The sequence below is a fragment of the Mrakia frigida genome, assembly GCF_051309035.1.
Source record: "Mrakia frigida strain ATCC 22029 unplaced genomic scaffold BDY24scaffold_10, whole genome shotgun sequence".
Taxonomy (NCBI): Eukaryota; Fungi; Basidiomycota; class Tremellomycetes; order Cystofilobasidiales; family Mrakiaceae; genus Mrakia; species Mrakia frigida.
In genome coordinates, this window is record NW_027481271.1 from 312,544 (window position 1) to 330,264 (window position 17,721).

General features: G+C 55.4%; 5 protein-coding genes across 5 annotated transcripts; 3 read left to right on the plus strand and 2 right to left on the minus strand.

Annotated features, from left to right (window-relative positions):
- The first annotated feature begins 222 nt into the window (after positions 1 to 222).
- On the plus strand, positions 223 to 5,005 carry BDY24DRAFT_384558 (uncharacterized protein). The gene is made up of 12 exons (XM_076639830.1): positions 223 to 355; positions 462 to 543; positions 706 to 930; positions 1,020 to 1,124; positions 1,206 to 1,289; positions 1,364 to 1,858; positions 1,933 to 2,159; positions 2,247 to 2,401; positions 2,481 to 4,067; positions 4,138 to 4,350; positions 4,432 to 4,542; positions 4,621 to 5,005. The coding sequence occupies exons 1-12, from the start codon at positions 246 to 248 to the stop codon at positions 4,758 to 4,760; spliced, it is 3,534 nt and encodes a 1,177-aa protein (XP_076497948.1). The 5' UTR covers positions 223 to 245; the 3' UTR covers positions 4,761 to 5,005.
- Positions 5,006 to 5,072: 67 nt separating this feature from the next.
- Positions 5,073 to 6,108, minus strand: BDY24DRAFT_413997 (uncharacterized protein; the record flags this gene model as incomplete). The annotated part of the gene is made up of 7 exons (XM_076643252.1): positions 5,073 to 5,182; positions 5,256 to 5,343; positions 5,419 to 5,580; positions 5,644 to 5,684; positions 5,746 to 5,779; positions 5,851 to 5,926; positions 6,023 to 6,108. 7 exons carry the CDS (start codon positions 6,106 to 6,108, stop codon positions 5,073 to 5,075), a joined length of 597 nt encoding a protein of 198 aa, XP_076497949.1.
- A 66-nt stretch (positions 6,109 to 6,174) lies between these two features.
- On the plus strand, positions 6,175 to 9,582 carry BDY24DRAFT_384566 (MDR family MFS transporter). Its single transcript, XM_076639831.1, has 16 exons — positions 6,175 to 6,625; positions 6,713 to 6,753; positions 6,809 to 6,873; positions 6,956 to 7,000; positions 7,095 to 7,190; positions 7,265 to 7,322; positions 7,396 to 7,558; positions 7,633 to 7,746; positions 7,803 to 7,867; positions 7,935 to 8,050; positions 8,125 to 8,189; positions 8,251 to 8,518; positions 8,589 to 8,682; positions 8,778 to 8,794; positions 8,864 to 9,034; positions 9,117 to 9,582. Exons 1-16 carry the CDS (start codon positions 6,465 to 6,467, stop codon positions 9,414 to 9,416), a joined length of 1,839 nt encoding a protein of 612 aa, XP_076497950.1. The 5' UTR covers positions 6,175 to 6,464; the 3' UTR covers positions 9,417 to 9,582.
- Positions 9,583 to 9,607: 25 nt separating this feature from the next.
- On the minus strand, positions 9,608 to 15,136 carry UBP12 (putative ubiquitin-specific protease UBP12). Its single transcript, XM_076639832.1, has 15 exons — positions 14,745 to 15,136; positions 14,595 to 14,650; positions 14,311 to 14,492; positions 14,161 to 14,236; positions 13,452 to 14,089; positions 13,296 to 13,369; positions 12,836 to 13,220; positions 12,607 to 12,748; positions 12,449 to 12,532; positions 12,239 to 12,370; positions 11,103 to 12,149; positions 10,881 to 11,003; positions 10,660 to 10,795; positions 10,438 to 10,577; positions 9,608 to 10,352 (listed from the first exon to the last, which is right to left on the minus strand). Exons 1-15 carry the CDS (start codon positions 15,004 to 15,006, stop codon positions 9,765 to 9,767), a joined length of 4,065 nt encoding a protein of 1,354 aa, XP_076497951.1. The 5' UTR covers positions 15,007 to 15,136; the 3' UTR covers positions 9,608 to 9,764.
- BDY24DRAFT_440258 (uncharacterized protein) lies at positions 15,137 to 17,720 on the plus strand (the record flags this gene model as incomplete). Its single annotated transcript, XM_076644503.1, has 8 exons — positions 15,137 to 15,403; positions 15,489 to 15,582; positions 15,650 to 15,763; positions 15,839 to 15,989; positions 16,057 to 16,820; positions 16,895 to 17,301; positions 17,411 to 17,601; positions 17,676 to 17,720. The coding sequence occupies exons 1-8, from the start codon at positions 15,177 to 15,179 to the stop codon at positions 17,717 to 17,719; spliced, it is 1,992 nt and encodes a 663-aa protein (XP_076497952.1). The 5' UTR covers positions 15,137 to 15,176.
- Position 17,721: the final 1 nt, after the last annotated feature.

Genomic DNA, 17,721 nt, shown 5'->3' on the forward strand with positions numbered 1-17,721 from the left:
TCCAAGTGATGGACGAGCGTTGGTGAGCTCGAGCCGCTCTCCTTTCCCTTCGAGCCTCTCTGAGACAAATTTCGATGCGCGAATCCTTCAAGATCGTCCACCGACGACTCGTGGATCTAAGGACATGTAGAGCAAGTTTTTCTAATGGTTTTCCATGTATAATTTAGAACAGAAACCCAAGAGGATGACGCCGACTTTGAGCTCTGCCTCTCTCCCCTTCAACCACGACCTACCCTTCCCTCGCCATGTTCGGGGTTTACAAAGCTCTCTACGACTACACACCTCAGGACCCGGAAACCGAGCTCGCCCTTGTCGAAGGTCAAGTTCTCTATATCCTCGTCAAGGAGGACGAAGAGTGAGTTGTCGACGTTCCCTTCCCTTCTCGCTCCCTCCCATCTCCGCCCTTCGCTCGCCTCCGTGAGCTGACCGCCTCCTCCTTCGCCCTTTTCTCGCTTTTCCAGATGGTGGAAGGCTAAAACCAAGACGGATGGACCTGATGAAGAAGGGACTATCGGTCTCGTTCCTTCCAACTATCTCGAAGAGGTCAGTTTGAACCCACTCTCTCTCCCTTCCTTCCCTCGTCCGACTTCCCGCCGAATCGACCTTCCCTCCTCCCTCCCTCCTGCTTTATCTCGAGCTCATGACTCTTGCTTGGGCATGGAAACTGACCCTCTTGATGTCTGCTTCACTTTCATTTGTTCTCAGTCTGGCCCTATCTCTCGAGCTCGAGCCATCTACGCCTACGAGGCAGCCAACAACGAGGAGCTCACTATCGGAGAAGACGATCTTCTCCAGGTCTACGAGAAGGACGACGAGTGGCTGCTCGTCAAGGTCGACGGAGGAGAGCAGTTAGGATACGTTCCTGCCAACTACGTTCAGGAGGAGGAAGGCAGTGGAGGAGATGGATTCATCGCTGCTGCCGAAGCTGAGGTGAGCTGTCCTCTCGACTCGATTTGGAGGAGGAGGTTCGTGTGAAGAAACATTCGCTGATTAGACCTTTCTTCTTCTTGATCTATTAGGAGGTCGCTTCACCAGTTGCTGCTGAGTACATGGACCCGTCAGATCGAGTCGCTGCTGGACGAGACAAGGCGAAGGCGGATGCCATTCAGACCTGGGTCGTTTCGGTTCGTCGCCCATCTCCTTCCTTCCTCCCACGCCTCGTCGAACCTCAAAACTGACTCTTCAGTACTTCTCTGGTTACCCAGGAGGTCGACAAGAAGAAAAAGAAGAAGAAGGGAACCCTCGGAGTCGGAAACGGAGCCGTCTTCTTCGCCAGCGAGTCGGACAAGGTGAGCTCTCTCCCTCCTTCCTTCCTCGCTTCGCTTCTTCGCCGTTGCTGAACCCTTCTTGCTTCCTCTCTCAGAATCCCATCCAACAATACCCTATTTCCACTGTCTCCTCAGTCTCCCAGGATGCCAAGCTCGTCTACCTCACCGTCACCACCGTTCCAACCTCTCCCATCCAGTTCCACTGCTCCTCCTCTTCCGAAGCCGAGGCCATCGTCGCCAAACTCCACGCCTCCAAGGAAGCCGCTGGAGGAGCTTCCCTCAACACTACTTCAGCTCCGGCTCACCCTCTATCGGACGAGGACGAGCCCAGTCTCAGCATCTCCACGAGCAGCACACCCAAGGCGGTTCGATGGGCTCCCAGTCCCGTCGAGCCTGAAACTCCTACAGGAGGAGCGGAGGAGGCAGCTATCGCTCTGTACGACTTCGACGCAGATCCCAACGGAGATGACGAGCTGAGCGTTAGGGAGGGAGAGAGGTTGACGGTGTTGGACAAGACGGCCGACGAGGATTGGTGGAGGGTTCGAAACGCGGCTGGGAAGGAGGGAGTCGTCCCTGCTCAATACGTCGAGGTGAGTCTTCTCGATCCAGGCTCTCCCACCGGCGTCGTGAACCGTTGCCGATATATTTTCTACTCGTTCCACAGCTCTCGACTGGAGGCGATGCCGACGCGATCCCCGACAACGACTCGGACGACGAACGAGAAGCTCAAGCCGTCGCTGCTGCCAACGCTGAGAAGGAAGCCGCTGGGATCCGAGCCGAGGCTGAGCGTGCTGAGAGAGATGCCGATGAAAAGCGTGAACGCCAACGTGCTGAGGACAAGAGGAGGCGTAGGGAGGATGAACGGACGAGGAAGGAGGAGGAAGCTCGAAGGTGAATCCCGACGCGTCTCACGACCATCCTCGACTCCTCGAACACGTTCTGACTTCCGCCTCTCCCTCTTGTTTCCTCCAACTTCAGACGAGAAGAAGCTCGACGTGCAGCTCCAGCACCCGAGGCTCCCAAGATCAGACATCGTCCCTCCGAGCAAGACGTCAACGCTGCTCGAAAGATCGACATCCCGAAGGGTCGAGGACTTCCAGATCGACCTTCTGCTAGCTCCTCCGGCAAGACTCGTGAGTCTACTCTCTGGCTCTCTCAGCTCACCATCGAGTTTCTTGGATCGTCACTGATCTTCCCTTCTTCGTCTCGCAGGTCCATCGGAAGCTCGAACTCGAATCTGGCACGACAAGTCTGGACAATTCAAAGTCGAGGCCGAGTTCCTGGGATTCAAGGGAGGCAAGATTCGTCTTCACAAGCTCAACGGAGTCGTCATCGAGGTCCCTCTCGAGAAGATGTCACCCGAGGACATGGATTACATCGAGAGAGTCACAGGCAGGAAGCAGCACCGAACTCCTCCCAACGACGACGACATCCCCCTCGCCCATTCCGTCACTCCCAAGTCTCGTGCTACCTCCAGCGTTTCGAGAGACAACGCCGGAAGGTCCTCTCCAGCCGTCGCCGCTCGTCCAGCAGCTTCGAGGAAGCCCAGGATCGACTGGTTCGAATTCTTCCTCTCCGCCGGATGCGACATGGACGACTGCACTCGATACTCCAACGCTTTCGAACGAGACAAGATCGACGAGTCCATCCTTCCCGACATCGAGTCGTCTACTCTTCGGTCGATTGGACTTCGAGAGGGAGACATCATTCGAGTCAAGAAGGCCATCTCTGCTCGGAACCCTCCGAAGGAGAAGAAGCAGCAGATCGAGAGCGACGAGGCGTACGCTCGTCGGCTTCAGGAGGAGGAGAACGGAGGAGGATCCAGTCGAGGAGCTACGTCGAGTCCAAGCCCAGGACTCTTCACCAGCGCAGGAGGAGCGTTGAAGAACAACACGCGTCGAGGTCGACCCGAGAGGGCTCCCACCGCTTCTTCCGTCGACGCTGCTGCTATCGCCTCGGCTTCCTCTCAACTCTCTCGGAACGACACTCCTCCCATCACCGCTCCTCGATCTCCCTCCCCTCCTCCAGCTCCCAAAGCTCAGGTCCCAGCGCCTGCAGTCTCCAACGGATTCGACGACGACGCGTGGACTCCTCGACCCAGCTCGACCAAGCCTACCACTCCTGCTCCTCCTATCGTCTCTCCTCCTCCTCCTCAGATCTCCGCCCCCGCACCTACTCCTCCCACCCTTGTCTCCTTCAACTCCTCTCCATCCATCCCTCGACCCACATCGGCCAACCCTCAGGCGTCGAGCTCGTTCGACTACCTCGCTCAACTCGGACTCAACAGAGCCCCCTCGGCTCCGATCCAGCAGCCCATCAACACAGGAATGAGCAACATGAGCATAGGATCCACCGGATCGTCAGGATTCCAGCCGAACGCTCCTCCCGCTCCTCAAAGCTACCACAACGGTCTCGGATTCAACAACTCCCAAGCTCCGATGGGCCAGCTCCTCCAGAACCAGCAGACCGGAGCCTTCCAACCTCAGCAGCAGCAACAGCAGCAAGGTCCTCGAGGTCCTCTCGCTCCCGTCCCAGGAAACCAGAGCCTGCTCAGTCCTCTCATCCCTACCAGCACCGGACTCAATCAGTTCATCCCAACTCGGTTGCAGGCGTCGCCTTCGAACTTCCTCTCGCCTCAGGCCACTGGCTTCCCTCAGCAGCAGCAGCCTCAGCAGACTGGATACCCACAGCAACCTCAGGCTACGGGATTCCAGCAGCCTCAACCTACAGGGTACGGGGGAGGATATGGAGGAGCAGGAGGAGGATTCGCTCAACCCCAGGGAGGTTTCATGTCAACTCGTGAGTTCCGACGCGTCTCCCCTTCTTTCGCAGCTTCCGAAAGCTGATTCCTCTTGTTCTTCCTTCTTAGAACAAACCGGTCTCAACCCGAACTTCATCCAAGGCCAGGTCAACGCCAACGCCAACGCTCTCTCGTCGGCGGATCAGTTCAACTCTCTCGCTTCGGCTCGAGTCCAACCCACTCCTCGAATGGAGCAGCAGAACTTCAACCCTTCAAACGTCTTTGCCTCGATGAAAGGAAACAAGGGAATGCTCGATCCAAGTGCTGCTCCTCAGTCCGAGAGTGAGTTTGAAGTCGTTCGAATCTCGACCCTGTTTTGAACGCGACGACTGAACGACCTCTTCTTCTCCTTCCCTCCTTCAGACAAGTACGACGCTCTTCGACCTCAAGCTACTGGATTCCCAGGGATGCAACAGCAGCCCACCGGATTCATGCAACCTCAGCAGAGCGGGTTTATGCAGCCCCAACAGACGGGTGAGTCACGGATCCTTTGTTCGAGTCCCTTCGTCTTTCCGTCGAACTGACATTCCTCCTCTCCTTCCTCCTACCCAGGCTTCCCGATGCAGATGGGTGGTTTTCAGCAACCTCAGCAGCAGTTCCCTCAGCCTACTGGCTTCGTTCAACCAGCCTTTAACCCCTACGGGCAGCAACCTCAGCAGCAGCAACAGCAGGGCAACTACCGAGGCTTCTAGTCTCACCCTCGCTCGACAATCTTTTCAGTTCTTGATTTCGTTGTTAGATAGGAAAGAAGGTGTTGGTGCTGCTCCTTGCTTTTTTCTTGTTCGTTTTGCTCTCCTCTCTCTCTCTCTTTCATCTCGTGCTCATTTCCTCCCTCGCGTCGAAGTATACCTCTCTTTCCATCTATCTACTCCTCTCTTTCTCTCTCCTTTTAGTGCGTGCGTACGAAACGAATCCCATCATCATGACCATCGTGGCGAAAAATCGTAAAAGACGTTAATAGAGAAAGAGAACAGCGAGAGAAGCAAAGCAAAGAAGAAGGACGTTCAGGTCAAAGGAGGAGGCTGAGGGATCGTGGGATGACGAGACTCCTGGATCGTCCAGGAGAGGAGGAGAGCGAGGAAGCAAACAAGGAATGCTACGGCGGCGTAGGTGACTGAAGAGGCAGAGTTGATCAGCTTCTGAAAGCGGCGGGAGAGGGCAAGGAAGAAAGGAAGAAGGGGACGAACGTCGTTTCCTCCTCCTCTCTTTGAAGCGTTTGAGCTTGAGGGCATTGACTTTGATGTCTTCTTCTCGTTGACGCTGTTTCTCGGCGATCTGTACATCGAGTGAAGAGGACTGTAGGTGAGCTCGAGTCGAAGAAGCTTTAGAGGACGGACAGAGAGGACTGACGACCCGATCCATCTTCGTCCACTTCTCTCGCTGCTCGAGATACCTCTCCATATCCTGAAGGGACCCTTCGGCCTGGCGTAGCTCTTTCTCGTGCTTGAAAGCAACGGCTTCTTGAGCTTGAAGAAATTCTAGAGCTTCTTGTAGGTCTCCGTCGACGGCAGCCTGAGAGGGAGGGAGGAGGTGGTCAGCGAGGAGGAAGAAGAGGAGAGAGGGAGAGGAACGGACCTTTGCTTTGAGCTCGGTCTTCTCCAGCTCGTTCAGGTTTTCTGGAGAAGGAGAAAGGTGTCAGCAGAGCTCAGGATTCAGAGGAGACGAGCTCGAGCCTACCTGACCAGTCTACGAAGGCGTGTTCGAGGGTGTGCTGAGAGGGAAGGAGGCTCATCAGCTCTACTCGTCTTCGAAAGACTTTTACCAGAGTCCTGGAGAACTCACGCTAGCAGCTGTGATCCTGACCGAATGACTCTCGCATGCCTTCAAAGAGGTCTTGATGAGATCCTCCAGACGAGGACTGGAGAGGGAAGCCAGGGAGGAAGGAAGGAAGGTGAGCTCGAGCTCAACGACGCAAGAGGGAGGGGCGAGCGAGCTTCACTGTGGAAGAACCTACACTGGGCGACGAGTCAGACGATGTGGAGATGAGTGCTGTGGTTTGAGGAAGGCTTCCCGATGTCTTGATGTAGAAACTTGGCTCATGGACGTCGGAGGGAAGGGGAAGATCGATGCGTGTCAGCGACGAGCGCCCTTTTTCGTTGAAGCTCACCTTTCTTCCTCCTTCCTTTCCTGGATCAACATCTAACTTCCTGGGAGATTCGTCGTCCTTGCGCTCTACACCTTCGCATTCTCAGCTATCTGAACCTCAGATAATCCGGTCAAAACAAGCGCCCTAGAAACTCAGTTCTGACGTTGACGGCCTTCTGCGTCGAACCATAGCTGCCCTCGATCCCTCCCCTTTCTCAGTTGACCTTCAACTCCCACCTGCTCAGCATACCCTTTTCCTCGGACCTATACCTCGAGCCTTCCTTCTCGGCTTCATCTCTAGACTCTCTCGCATGGCCAAATCGGATCCTCCGCTAGAATCCTCAGGACCGAAGGAGGTGGAGGCAGGTTTGAGCTCACCTCCTCCTCTTCTTCCTTTGATCTCCGACCTCACAGAGGACGAGGCTATCATTGAGAACTCTAAGGAGACGAACGTGGTCGTAGCCTTTGCTGGGTGAGCTCAATATTTACTCTTCGATCCGGCGTTCTCGAAGGAGAGCTCGGACAAAAAAGTTGACCTCGCCTCTTCGTTTGGTCGCAGGCTCATCCTTTGCCTCTTCCTCGCCGCTCTCGACCAGACGAGTAAGTACCTTGCACAGAAAAACATCAACAGAACCTGACCGTCTTTCTCCTCCAGTCATCGCTACTGCTTTGCCCTCCATAGCAGCCGATCTCAACGCTTCTGCGAGCGAGTACAGCTGGGTCCGTCCGCGAAGACACGTCGTTTTCTCTCTCTTTCGGAGCCTAGCTGGTTTCTCACTCTCCTTCTCCTTATCTCTGTCAGGTCGGAACATCATATCTGCTCCTAACAACGACCTTAACACCATGTGTAGGTTCTCCTTCGGCCGAACAGAGTTCTACTTGCGTCTTCGACCGTCTTCGCTCGAATCTCACTCTTCCTCTCCTTGTTCCTTCTTTACAAGTACGGTCGGCTATCGGATCTGGTAGGCCGCAAGGTCATCATGTACATTTCCATCGTCATCTTCATCTTGGGAAGTGCTCTCTGCGGAAGTGCAAAGGTCAGTGGCCCGATCTCTCGACGCGTTCTCGTTCGCTCACCAGGCTTCCCTTTCTTCCTCCCTCTCCTTTCCAGACGATGGTATGGCTTATCTCCGCTCGAGCCGTTCAGGGAATCGGAGGAGGAGGGATCAGTGAGTTTCTTCTCGCTATCTCGGCTTCGTCGCTCGAGCTCTCTTTTTGACGCGTCCCCTTTGTCTTTGCTAGTGGCGATGAGCACGATCATCGTCGGCGACATCGTCCCCATGAAAGATCGAGGAACCTACCAGGGCTTGATGGGAGGGGTTTGGGGAGTCTCAAGTGTTCTAGGTCCTCTGTTGGGAGGCATTTTAAGCGACAAGCCTGGAGGCTGGAGATGGTGTTTTTTTATGTCAGTTTCGCTCTCACCCTCGCTCGTTCTGCCCGTGGACTGACGACTGTCCTCCCGTTGAATTTTGCTCTCAGGAACCTTCCTACGTGTGCGGTGGCGATCGCGGTTCTCTTCTTCTTCCTCAAGATCGACAACCAAAAGAGAGCGACGTGGCCAGAGTTCAGGGACGCGTTCGACTTTGTCGGCTTGTGCGCCCTCTTTCTCTTCCTGGAATCGACGTGATCTGACTCCCATTTGATCACAGGGGCTTGATGGTCGTCGCTCTGGGCTGCCTGGTCGTAGGATTCGCTGAGGCTACCGACTTCGGATGTGAGTCGACTCCTTCTCTCCTTTCCCTCGTCTTCGAAACGAACGTTGAACCAACTCCCCCCCTCAGTCGACTTCCCCGCCGCCATCGCCCTCATCGTGGTCGGAGTAGTCGTTCTCGCTCTCGCCGTTCTTCACTTCCTCACTACCAAACGCAAGGGAATCCTTCCACGAGCGGTTTTCCTCGTACGTCGAAAGCAACCCTCTCGCACTCGACGAAGACGCGCTGACGTTGCTCCCTCCTCTTTCTTCGTCCACAGAACCGGACTACCGCTCTCAGTCTTGTCACAAGCTACCTCCAAGCTTTCTCCTTCCTCTCGACGACGTGAGTCTACGAGTCTCTTCGAATCCAAGGAGTTCAGGACTGATTTCCCTCTCTTCCTCAGCTTCTACCTCCCAATCTTCTTCCAAGGCGTCAAGGGAACCTCAGCTCTCATGAGCGGAGTCAACATGCTCCCTTTCTCGTTAACCGTCTCCTGCGTCTCCCTTCCCACGGGACTCTGGATCTCAAAATACGGACACGTTCGACTGCCGATTCGTACGGGTTACCTCGTCGCCTGCCTGGGGTTCGGCCTGATGGTTCTCATGGACGAGTCGTCGCACGAAGCGATGAATCTCATCTTCCCTCTCATCGTCGGAGCGGGAGTAGGACTGGTGAGTTTTCTCGATCCTTCCCTCCTCGGAGTTCGTCGCTGACTCGATCGGTTCTCGTTCTCTCCTCCAGTCGCTTCAACCCCCGCTCCTCATTATCCAAGCGTCCCTTCCCCAAGCAGACATGGCTGCGGGAACTTCTTCTTTCCTCGTTCTTCGAGCTTTGGGTAAGTCGAGTCGCTCGAATCCTCCTTCGATCCTTCGATCCTTCGATCCGTCGAACTGCCCTTGCTGATCTTTCCTCCTCTGTCTCTTGTTGCAGGCGCTACCACTGGAATTGTTAGTCAAGTGTACTTCTTCCGGTCTGATCCAAACTGCTCTAACGTCTCCTTTCCTTTCATATACTAGTCGACGAGCGGAGCGATCCTCTCGACAACCCTCAAGTCTCGTCTCTCGAAGATCCCGGGCTACACCTTCGTCGGCGTCCCGACGAGCACGGAAGAGTACAGAGCTCTCCACGAGGTTCTTCCCCTCTCAGTTCGACGAACCGTTCTTCACGAGTTCTCTCTCGCCCTATCTGTAAGTTGCTTCCTTTCCGCTGCTCGTCGCGACGCGTCCTCCCCTCTCTGACTCCCTCCTCCTCTCTCCTTTTCCTCTTCAGACCCTCTTCAAAGTCTTCGCCCCCTTCCTCGGAGTCTGCTTCATCATCTCCCTCTTCCTCAAACACTACCACCTCGACCGAGTCAACGTCCCAAAGGAGAAGAAGTCACGACCGTCGTCTCCCTCCCCTCCCTCTCCTTCAACCCTCCCTTCTCCCTCCTCCACTCTCTCGCCGCCCGACAAAAAGGACCCCTCGGACCCTGTAGAAGACCAATCGGCCGCATCTACGTTATTTAGAGACACACGCTCACCTATAGAAGGCGATTGGGGAATAGATACTGCTCCGGCAAAGAAGATCTGATGAGCTGCATGTCATCCCTTTCTTCACGGTGGACCAGCCCTTTCGGCCAGATTGAGCTTAGCAGACCTCATCAGTAAGAGATGTGCTAAACATCTCCTCAAATCTCAGCAGAAACGCTTCTCAAGATCTCGAAAAAGGAGACGTCCGACGCGTCGACCTCTTCCCCCCCTCCTCTTTCGATCTTCATTCTACGTCAGAGATTATAACATAAAGAGGGATATGACCCTGTGTAAGAAAGCATACTTGGAACAGAAGAAACCGTCTCGAGTTCAAAAATCCGAAACCTCACCCTAAAACAAGCAAAGTCGAAAGAAGCTAGCAGCAAAAGAAACGACCTCGTCCACCCACTCAGTACCTCCCTCCCAACCCCAACCCGAGATCCTGCTCGTCCACCCCACCTTCCCCACCCTTATACTCCCACGAGGTCTCCTCCAATGCCGAACGAGGGCTGCTCCCTCCCCTCTCCGACCCAGCAGCAGCCGCTCGATCCGACAAGTTCCCATCGTCCACCTCCTCCTCCCCGTCCTCGTACGAAGGTAGCTTCTCGCTTCCGTAGCCCATCTCCACATCGCCGTCGATGATGAGCGGAGGAGGAAGCAGAGAGGGCAAGCTTGACGGAGTGGAAGGTCTTGAGGATCGGAACGCTCCTGGAACAAAGGCAGCGACGCCCGAGAGGGTTCGACGGAGTCGACCTGGTCGTTCTCCTGACTCGGAGTATTCGGAGCCGATGGGAGAGGCTCGACCGGAGGGAGGTTGAGAGAGGGAGGAGTCGGTGGTGGTGGAGGAGGGTTCGACGGGAGCGGAAGCGGAGGCGAGAGCTGCTGCCGCTGCTTTTTCTCGAGCTGCTCGTTCCGCTTGTTCGGCTTTGACGCGAGAGGATCCTCCGATCGGTCGAGAGGTTCGTCGTCGGTAGAAGAGAACGTAGGCAGCGGGGGTCTGAGGGAAAGGAGAAGTGAAGAAGAGAGTCAGTCGGGCGTTGGAAGAAGGAGAGGAGCAAGAAGGAAGAGAGACGACGACTCACAACGATGCCAGCGTGAGGATCGTTCCCAAGGGGCGAGACTCTCGAGTCGTCGAAGCTGTACCACTTCTGTTCCTCGGCGTTGAAAGCGAGAGCGGTGTAGTGACCTCCAGAGAGACCTCCGTAGTGCTGGTCGACGGCGTCTGGAGGAACGAAGGGGAAAGAAACGAACGAAGTCAGTTTCTGCTTTCGTCGACACGTCTCAAACTCTCGAGATCTACTAACAGAGATCGTAGAGGAGAGCCTCGTCGAAAGGTTCCAATCCGAGCGACTCCACATCGACTCCGTCGGCGGAGAGCTTCTTGGCGACGGTCCTGGAAAGGACGCGTTCCTCGAGGTTGAAGTCGGTGATGGGGAACTCCTGCGAACGGGAAGCGAGCGGGGAAAGGAAGGTTCAGCGATGAGTTCGGCAGGAAGGAGGGATGAGCGAAGAAAGGCAGACTAACGATGAGGTTATCGATCTTATCCCTCAGGTTCCTCGCTCCCCCGAACCTCTTGAGATGAACGACGAGGATGTCGGGGACCTTCCAGATCTCGAGCTTCTTCGTAGCGGCACGATGAGCTTTGCACTACGAGTAATCGCAAAAAAAAAACGGGAAGAAAGCTGGTCAGCCGGTGATCGAAGACAAGAAGAGGAAAAGAAGGGCTCGACGCGTTCCAAGGCTCACATTCGAACAGTACCACAGATCATCCTCCCCCAACGTCTCCTCCTTCGAGAACTCGTTCAAGCAATCCTCAATATCAATCACCGTCTTCTTCCCCTTGTTGGCCTTCATCTCGGCCTCCAACGACGGATCCCTGAAGCTCTCGTGTCCGACCCTGAACGGCGTCTCCAGATCGTACCCAAACACATTCTCCGTGTCGTCCTTCATCCAGATGCACACGATCCCCATCCCAGGCTGAACCAGCAACGGGGCTTGCCTCTCCTTCCCGTTCCCGTTCAGCGAAGAGATCGGGGTGTTGGGCGTGGTGAGGTTGTCGTCCTCGTCTGATCCGTAGAGGGACGAAGCGTTGGAGTGCTCTGGGATGGAGAGGAACTGGTTGCCTGAGCGAGGAGCGAGATCTCGGATGTTGGACATTCGCTTCCCTGAGGGAGCGGCGAAGCTTCGAGAGTAGGATTCGGTGAAGGTTCGAGCGAGGAAGAGGGCTTTGGCTCGGGGAGGGGATGTTGCAGGAGAAGGAGTGGAGGTTGGGAGAGGAGAGATGTCCATGGGGGAAGCGTTGTTGTTGAGGAAGACTTCTTCCTCGTCGCCGGGAGGGGAAGGGTAGCCGCTGTCGAGCTCGGGGTTGGCAGACGAACCGGAGACGGTGTGGAACGAAGGAGGAGGGTTGAGGTCCGTGGGAGCGACCAAGGAAGGGTCCAGGATCGAAGAGGAAGGTGCTGAGGGAGTTCCGTCGAGGTGGATCTCGGCGACTCCATCTGGGCCGTCGAAGACGGGAGCTCCGAGGACGGGAATCGTAGGGGAGGGGCCTGGTCCGTCGTCGTTGAGGAGTTGATCGACTTCGAGGTCGAAGTAGTGTTCGTCGTTCGTCTCTGGGTTGATTCGTTTGTACTGCTGAACGATGGCGTCGAGGATGGTGTCGGAGTTTCGAGCTTGGTCGGCGTGGAGGGTGAGGAAGAAGGGGACCCCGAAGAGGTTTGGGTCGCTCTTCCATTTTTGAGTTGCGCTGAGGACGGGGATGATGGCGAAGTCGTTGTCCGCGGAGATGTAACCCTGAGGAGAGAAGATAAAGGTGCAGACAAGCGTCAGCTTGGAAGAATGAAGGTGGAAGAGGATCGAAACGAGAAAGAAGCGGAACTCACATCGTCCCTCGCGACGACCTTTACCTCGACCTCGTAGAAGACGACGACGTCAGCAGTACCGATCTCCGAGAACGAGTCGTGGTCGAAGTAGTACTTGTAGATGGACTGGTTGTAGATCTCTGCGACGACGAGCTAGAGAGAAAGAGAGAAAATGCAACCAGAGTCAGACGTGTCTGCGTTCGAAACGATCTTCGAGAACTGAAAACTCACAGCTTCGGGATCAACCTTGAACCATCCACCGAGGATGACCTTGACCTGCTTGAACGAAGCATCTTTGGAGACGGAGATGTCGACCTGAGTGAAGAAGAAGAAAGAGCTGGTCAGCGTCGAAGTTGCGTCGAAGAGAAAGCGAGGGAGAAGGAACAAACCTCGTATCTCGACTTGGTAGGATCGGCCGGAACGAAGTAGACTCGAGCGTTGAACTTCTTCTTGATCGGGAGAGGGAGAGTGAGGTAGAGGAAAGGGTCGAAGGTGATGGCTTCCTTTCCACAGTCCGGGCAGACGAGGGTGCTGAAAGAGAGAAGCAAAAATCGAGAAACGGAGTCAGCCTCTCGAGCTGGAACACTAAGACGAACCAACGAAAGGAGCTGTTCTCACCTCTTGTACTGTCCCTGGAACAGATCCACAATCACACTATCGTTCCTCTTCTTGTACATATCCCAACAGATCCTCGCCATCTTGGCCAGGTCTTGATCGTCTCCTCCGTTCCAATCTGGCGACTCGCTGTAAGGCTTCTGTCGAATCCTGTTGAGATCCTCGTGGAGTCCGTCGAGAGCGAAGGTGATGAGCTCCTGGGAATCGTGCTGCTGGTATCCGGAGAAGGAAGGGGCGAAGCGAGCGATGGTTCGTTTGAAGTCGGAGGGCGAGAAGGAGGAGGAGGAACCGAGGAAGAGCTGGGAGATGAGGACTCCGAAGGCGTCGGCGACTTGACCCTTCATTCCGAGAGGGTTCTGACGGTTGATCTCCTCCTTGAAAACTCCGGCTGGGGAAGGGAAAGCAGAGAACGAGTCAGAAAGAGGAGGAGACGAAGGGAGAAGTCGACGCGATTCGAACGCACAGAGGAAGTACTGGTTGAGCTCGGTGGTGTTGGAGAGGCATTGAAGAGCCGAGTTCATGAAGCAGGTGTTACCCCTGAGAAGGAAAAGACGTGACGAGACCAAATCAGTTCAGAACGAAACGAAAAGCGCGTCAAAGAGAAACGAGCTCGACTCACAAGTTAGACAACCCGACCAGTCCCTTCCTGCTCCTCTCGGAAGGCACAGGACTTCCATTCGCTCTCGACCTCGTGAACATCGAGAAGAGACCTCCTCCCGTAGCCGACGAGGCGACCGACGAAGCCGAGGACATGTTGGCGTTGGACGAACTCGAAGGAGAGGTGACTTTGGCTGACTTTTCCAGCGTCTCAATGTACCCGCCTCCGGAGAAGAGAGGTTTCGCTCCCTCTGGATCCATCGGCCAGGGTTTCGTCTCGTCGGGCCTCTGCTCGAGAGCAAGAAGGTCTCCGTCTCCGATGCAGGCGCTCTCGAGCGTCTCCTCCGACAGGTCCGCTGGCTCGTCGAGAAGGATCCCACCGTAGGCTCGAACCTCGTCCGGGTCGAGATCTCCGGTCAACCACTGACCGTCCGAGCCCTTGAAGTCGTCCGGGATGAGGGAGGCGTCGAGTTTCCAGAATCGAGAGTTTTTGGGAGAGGATTTGAGGGTACGAGCGGCGGCTGACTTGAAGAGGATGTATTTCGTCGAGGAGGAGAAGTCGAAAGGGAGAGGGTGTGGGTTCTTGGGCTGAACGGTTGCGAGCGCGTGGAGGGTAGGGGTAGGAGTGATGTGGAGGGAGAAGACTTGGATGTGAGGGACCTGGAAGTGCGAGAAGAGAGGTAGAATCAGGACCAGGTCTCTCTCGAGAAAGGAAAGGGGGAGCAACTCACGTAGAACTCGACTCGCTCGTTGCCGTTCCCTGCTCCCTTGATGACCTTCCTAGAGACTTCGATGTTGACTCCGTACCTTCAGAACAGAGAAGTAGAAGTCAGCTCTAGCTCGAGCACCCACTTTATCGCGTCCCAAAAGGGGAGACCTACCATCGCTTGAGTGCGTCCCAAGCTGTCTGAGGGACGATCTCGACCTCGACTCCTTCGGTGGCCTTTCCCTTGAGCTTTCCACCTGGGTGTGCGATTCTCGAGTTATCGATGGGTTTAAGAGCTTCGACTTGAGACGGGGAAGGGGACGGGGAGGAGAGAGTGTCGCTGAATCGTCGGTACCACTTTGAAGAGAGAAGAAAGGAAGGAAGGAGAGCTCGAGGTCAGCTCGAACGAAGGAAGGAAACGTCAAAAGGGAAGGTTCCGTAGAAGATATAAGTGCTTACGCGTCTATCTATGAGATACCAGACATCGTTAACGTTGAGAGGTTGCTTTTTGAAGTCTGAAAGAGAAGGAAGAAACGGAGGAAGGAGCAGGGCGTGGTGAGCTCGAGCAAAAGGGCGGAGGAGAAGAGGATGGATTCTGCTTGGACGTACTTGTGATGAGGGTGAGCTGCTCGTCGTATAGCAAGATTTGAGAATCTGCTTCCGTAGGGGTCCCACTGGAAGGTGGAGGAGGACTCGTATCGCTGTCGCTTCTAATTTCTAGTCCTGATCCTCCAGCGAGCAGAGCCGGGTCGATGATGGAAGGGTGCGTGGAAGAGGAGGAGGGAGTGTCGTGGTCGGAGGGATCCTCGGAAGCAGCTCGTTTGGGAGACGATGTTTCCGAAAAGGAAGGATCACGGGCTCGCTTCTGCATAGAGAAGAAGGCAAGAAGGGGGCTTGAAGGAAGAAGAAGGAGGGGCGTGGGGGTTAGGGAAGCTGGACGTTTGGGAGGAGAAGCTCGAGCTTGCTTCCTTCCTTTTGGCTGCTTCCCTCTTTCCTTGTCGACCACCACAACCGCTCGGAACAGAAGAGTCATCTTCTCTGATGTCTTCTCTCTCCTACATAGTCATCTACAATTCGGATCTCAAACTCGAACCTCCCTCAACAACACCGCCGTCAGCGCCAGCTCCCTCTGGATCGAACGAGGAGCGAGATGAGGATGCTCAAGAAGCCGCTCAGGTCGTCTTCTACTCTTCAAACAAGCATGTAACAACAAGGGACAAGATGCTAAGACATCTAGGTTTGGCCAAAGGTCTCGAAAACTTTGCAAAGTGAGCCCTTTCAACCCACTTTCGGCGTCAAGCGAGGATCGAGCTGACCTTTGGCCGCCCTCCCTCCTTCTTCTTTGTCGCTCAGCATGTTTGCTCCTTCGAATCCTGCCACCGTAGTGACTTCGACCAAGTCATCTCTGGTCACCATATCACCAGAACCAGGGTATCGGATTCACGTCGTAAGTGGAGCTCTTCGCCTCTCTCCTTCGAACAATCGAGCTCACCTCCTCCTCTCTCGTGTTCCAGAACGTCGCTCTTCCTCCACCGCCTCCGCCCTCTGCAACAACCAAAGTCCACGACTTTCAACTCCCCGTAGATCTCATCGAAGCGACTCTATATAGATCTTACGAGTCTTTCGTTGTGAGTCGCTGCATTCTCCTCTCCTCTCGCCTTTCAACGAATCCTGACCGCGAACCTCCTCTCTTCTCCTCCCAGCTCCTCAACGGCACTTTCTCTCAAATCCTCGAGCACGAAGGGAGAGATATCCTTGACAGGAAGGTCGAGAAGTTCTGGAACGTCTGGACCTCGAACTGGCAGGGAGAGCTGGAAACAGGACGAGCCTTGTCCGTCGAGAGTTTACTCGGAGGTTCGTCGCTTTGGACCTCTCTCCTCTTTTGCAACATCCTAAGCTGACTTTTTCTCCATCTCTCCAGATCCCATACCATCCCTCCCACCTCCTCAACACTCCTCCTCCCCTTCGATCCTCCTCTCCCGGTCCTCAATCCACCACGTCTCCTCCTCCTCCTCGTTCCCACCCTCCCTCCTCCGCCGACTCGTCTCCCTCCTCCCTCCCGAACCCACTCAGACCCACAAATCCACCCCATCTGACACGACTGTACCTTCCAAGCCTCCTCCGTCGACGTCGACGGCGCACGAACACACCTGGCTCGGCTTGGGAACGATGGGGATGAGTTGGGGAGGAGGAACGGTTTCAAAACCTTCCTCTCCAGCTACAAAGCTTCGATCTCCTCCTTCTTCTTCTTTAGAGGATAGGGATAAATCGAAGACGATAGGGAGGAAAGCTTCGTCGAGATGGTACACTGGAACGGGGCTCATGGAGCTTCTCACTCCTTCGACGACCCCTCCCGTTCCTTCAGCCAAACCTTCCCCGCCAGCAGCTACACTTTCACCTCTCCCCGCCGAAGGACTTACTCCATCAACGTCGATTCCTCCTTCCTCCGACGACGCGCCAACAGCCCTCCCAGCTTCGACTTCGATCGACGCGACTGCTCTTTCGGACGCGATGGACACACCTCTTCCCGAACCTGTTGTCGTCGAGGAGGAGCCAATGGTTGACGAAGAGGCATTGAGGAAAATTTGGGAGGAGAAGTGGAGGAACATGGAGGTCTGGTTGGATGAGAAGGTGAACGAGGGAGAGGAGAGGAAGTTGGGGAAGAGGGAGTTGTGTTACGTTTTGGTTCGTCGCAGCGCAACGCTTCTCTTTCTCGTTCTTCGACGTCGTGGGCTGATCAACGACCGTTTTAATTGCAGATCTCCTCCTCTCCATCACCATCACCAGCACCGCCAACCTCAACCTCCCACTCCCACTCCCATTCCTCCTCCATCGACCCAGCTCCCGCTCCTCCTGAATCTTCACCTCCTCTCGACACCCTCTACGCCTTCTTCCCCTCCAGAACCATCTCCTCCACATCAACCTACCCACCCCTCGAAGAACTGCTCTCCCTCCTCCCCTCCCCAACCTCTTCCTCCTTACCAGCACCAACCAACCCCGACCCGCCCATCCTGACCTTCTCCTCCCTCTCCGGTGCCCAACCCAACCCTGCCTGGTCCAAAGCAGCGGCTTCCCGTTCCTTACGAGCCAAGAACGGGAAAGTCAGTAGTTCGGCGAGTGCGGCGGTGGAGAGGACGTTTTTGAGAGGGGTTGGGTTGGTGAGGAGGTGAGTCTTCGCTCGTCGTTTCGTGTTCTTCCGTTTTGAGCTCTGATGTAGTGAGAGCAGGTTCTGACTTCGTTTGTTGTCGTTTTTTGTTTTTGGGGGGCGTTTCTAGTGATCCAGAACTCCTCGAAACAGTCTCCCGGACGTCGCTCGCTTCGAAATGGGTGGTAGCGCTGAGATCGTCTCCCTCGACCTCGAACCCTCCTTCGCCCTCGTCAACTTCGACCCGTACAGGACCAGCGGAGGAGGCAGGACTGGTGATGGTTCTGGAAGGGAAAGGAGTTGGGTTGGGAGAGGTGGATGGTACGTTCTTCGTTTCCATTCGAGTCGGTGTCGTTCGAAAACCAAACTGACGCGTCGGTTTTCGTTTCGTTCAGCTCGTCTTCGAGCTTTCTCCAAGACCAGCTTGATGAAGGACTGAGA

Bases quoted from the DNA above. Each gene is read 5' to 3' on its own strand.
- BDY24DRAFT_384558 (XM_076639830.1), top strand. From the start codon at position 246: ATGTTCGGGGTTTACAAAGCTCTCTACGACTACACACCTCAGGACCCG. The intron at 544-705 runs GTCAGTTTGAAC...ATTTGTTCTCAG, and splicing joins CTTCCAACTATCTCGAAGAG to TCTGGCCCTATCTCTCGAGC. The intron at 4,068-4,137 runs GTGAGTTCCGAC...CTTCCTTCTTAG, and splicing joins GGGAGGTTTCATGTCAACTC to AACAAACCGGTCTCAACCCG.
- BDY24DRAFT_384566 (XM_076639831.1), top strand. From the start codon at position 6,465: ATGGCCAAATCGGATCCTCCGCTAGAATCCTCAGGACCGAAGGAGGTG. The intron at 7,747-7,802 runs GTGCGCCCTCTT...ATTTGATCACAG, and splicing joins GCGTTCGACTTTGTCGGCTT to GGGCTTGATGGTCGTCGCTC. The intron at 8,051-8,124 runs GTACGTCGAAAG...CTTCGTCCACAG, and splicing joins TTCCACGAGCGGTTTTCCTC to AACCGGACTACCGCTCTCAG.
- UBP12 (XM_076639832.1), bottom strand. From the start codon at position 15,006: ATGCAGAAGCGAGCCCGTGATCCTTCCTTTTCGGAAACATCGTCTCCC. The intron at 14,090-14,160 runs GTGAGTTGCTCC...TCGCACTTCCAG, and splicing joins ACGAGCGAGTCGAGTTCTAC to GTCCCTCACATCCAAGTCTT. The intron at 10,353-10,437 runs GTGAGTCGTCGT...CCTTTCCCTCAG, and splicing joins ATCCTCACGCTGGCATCGTT to ACCCCCGCTGCCTACGTTCT.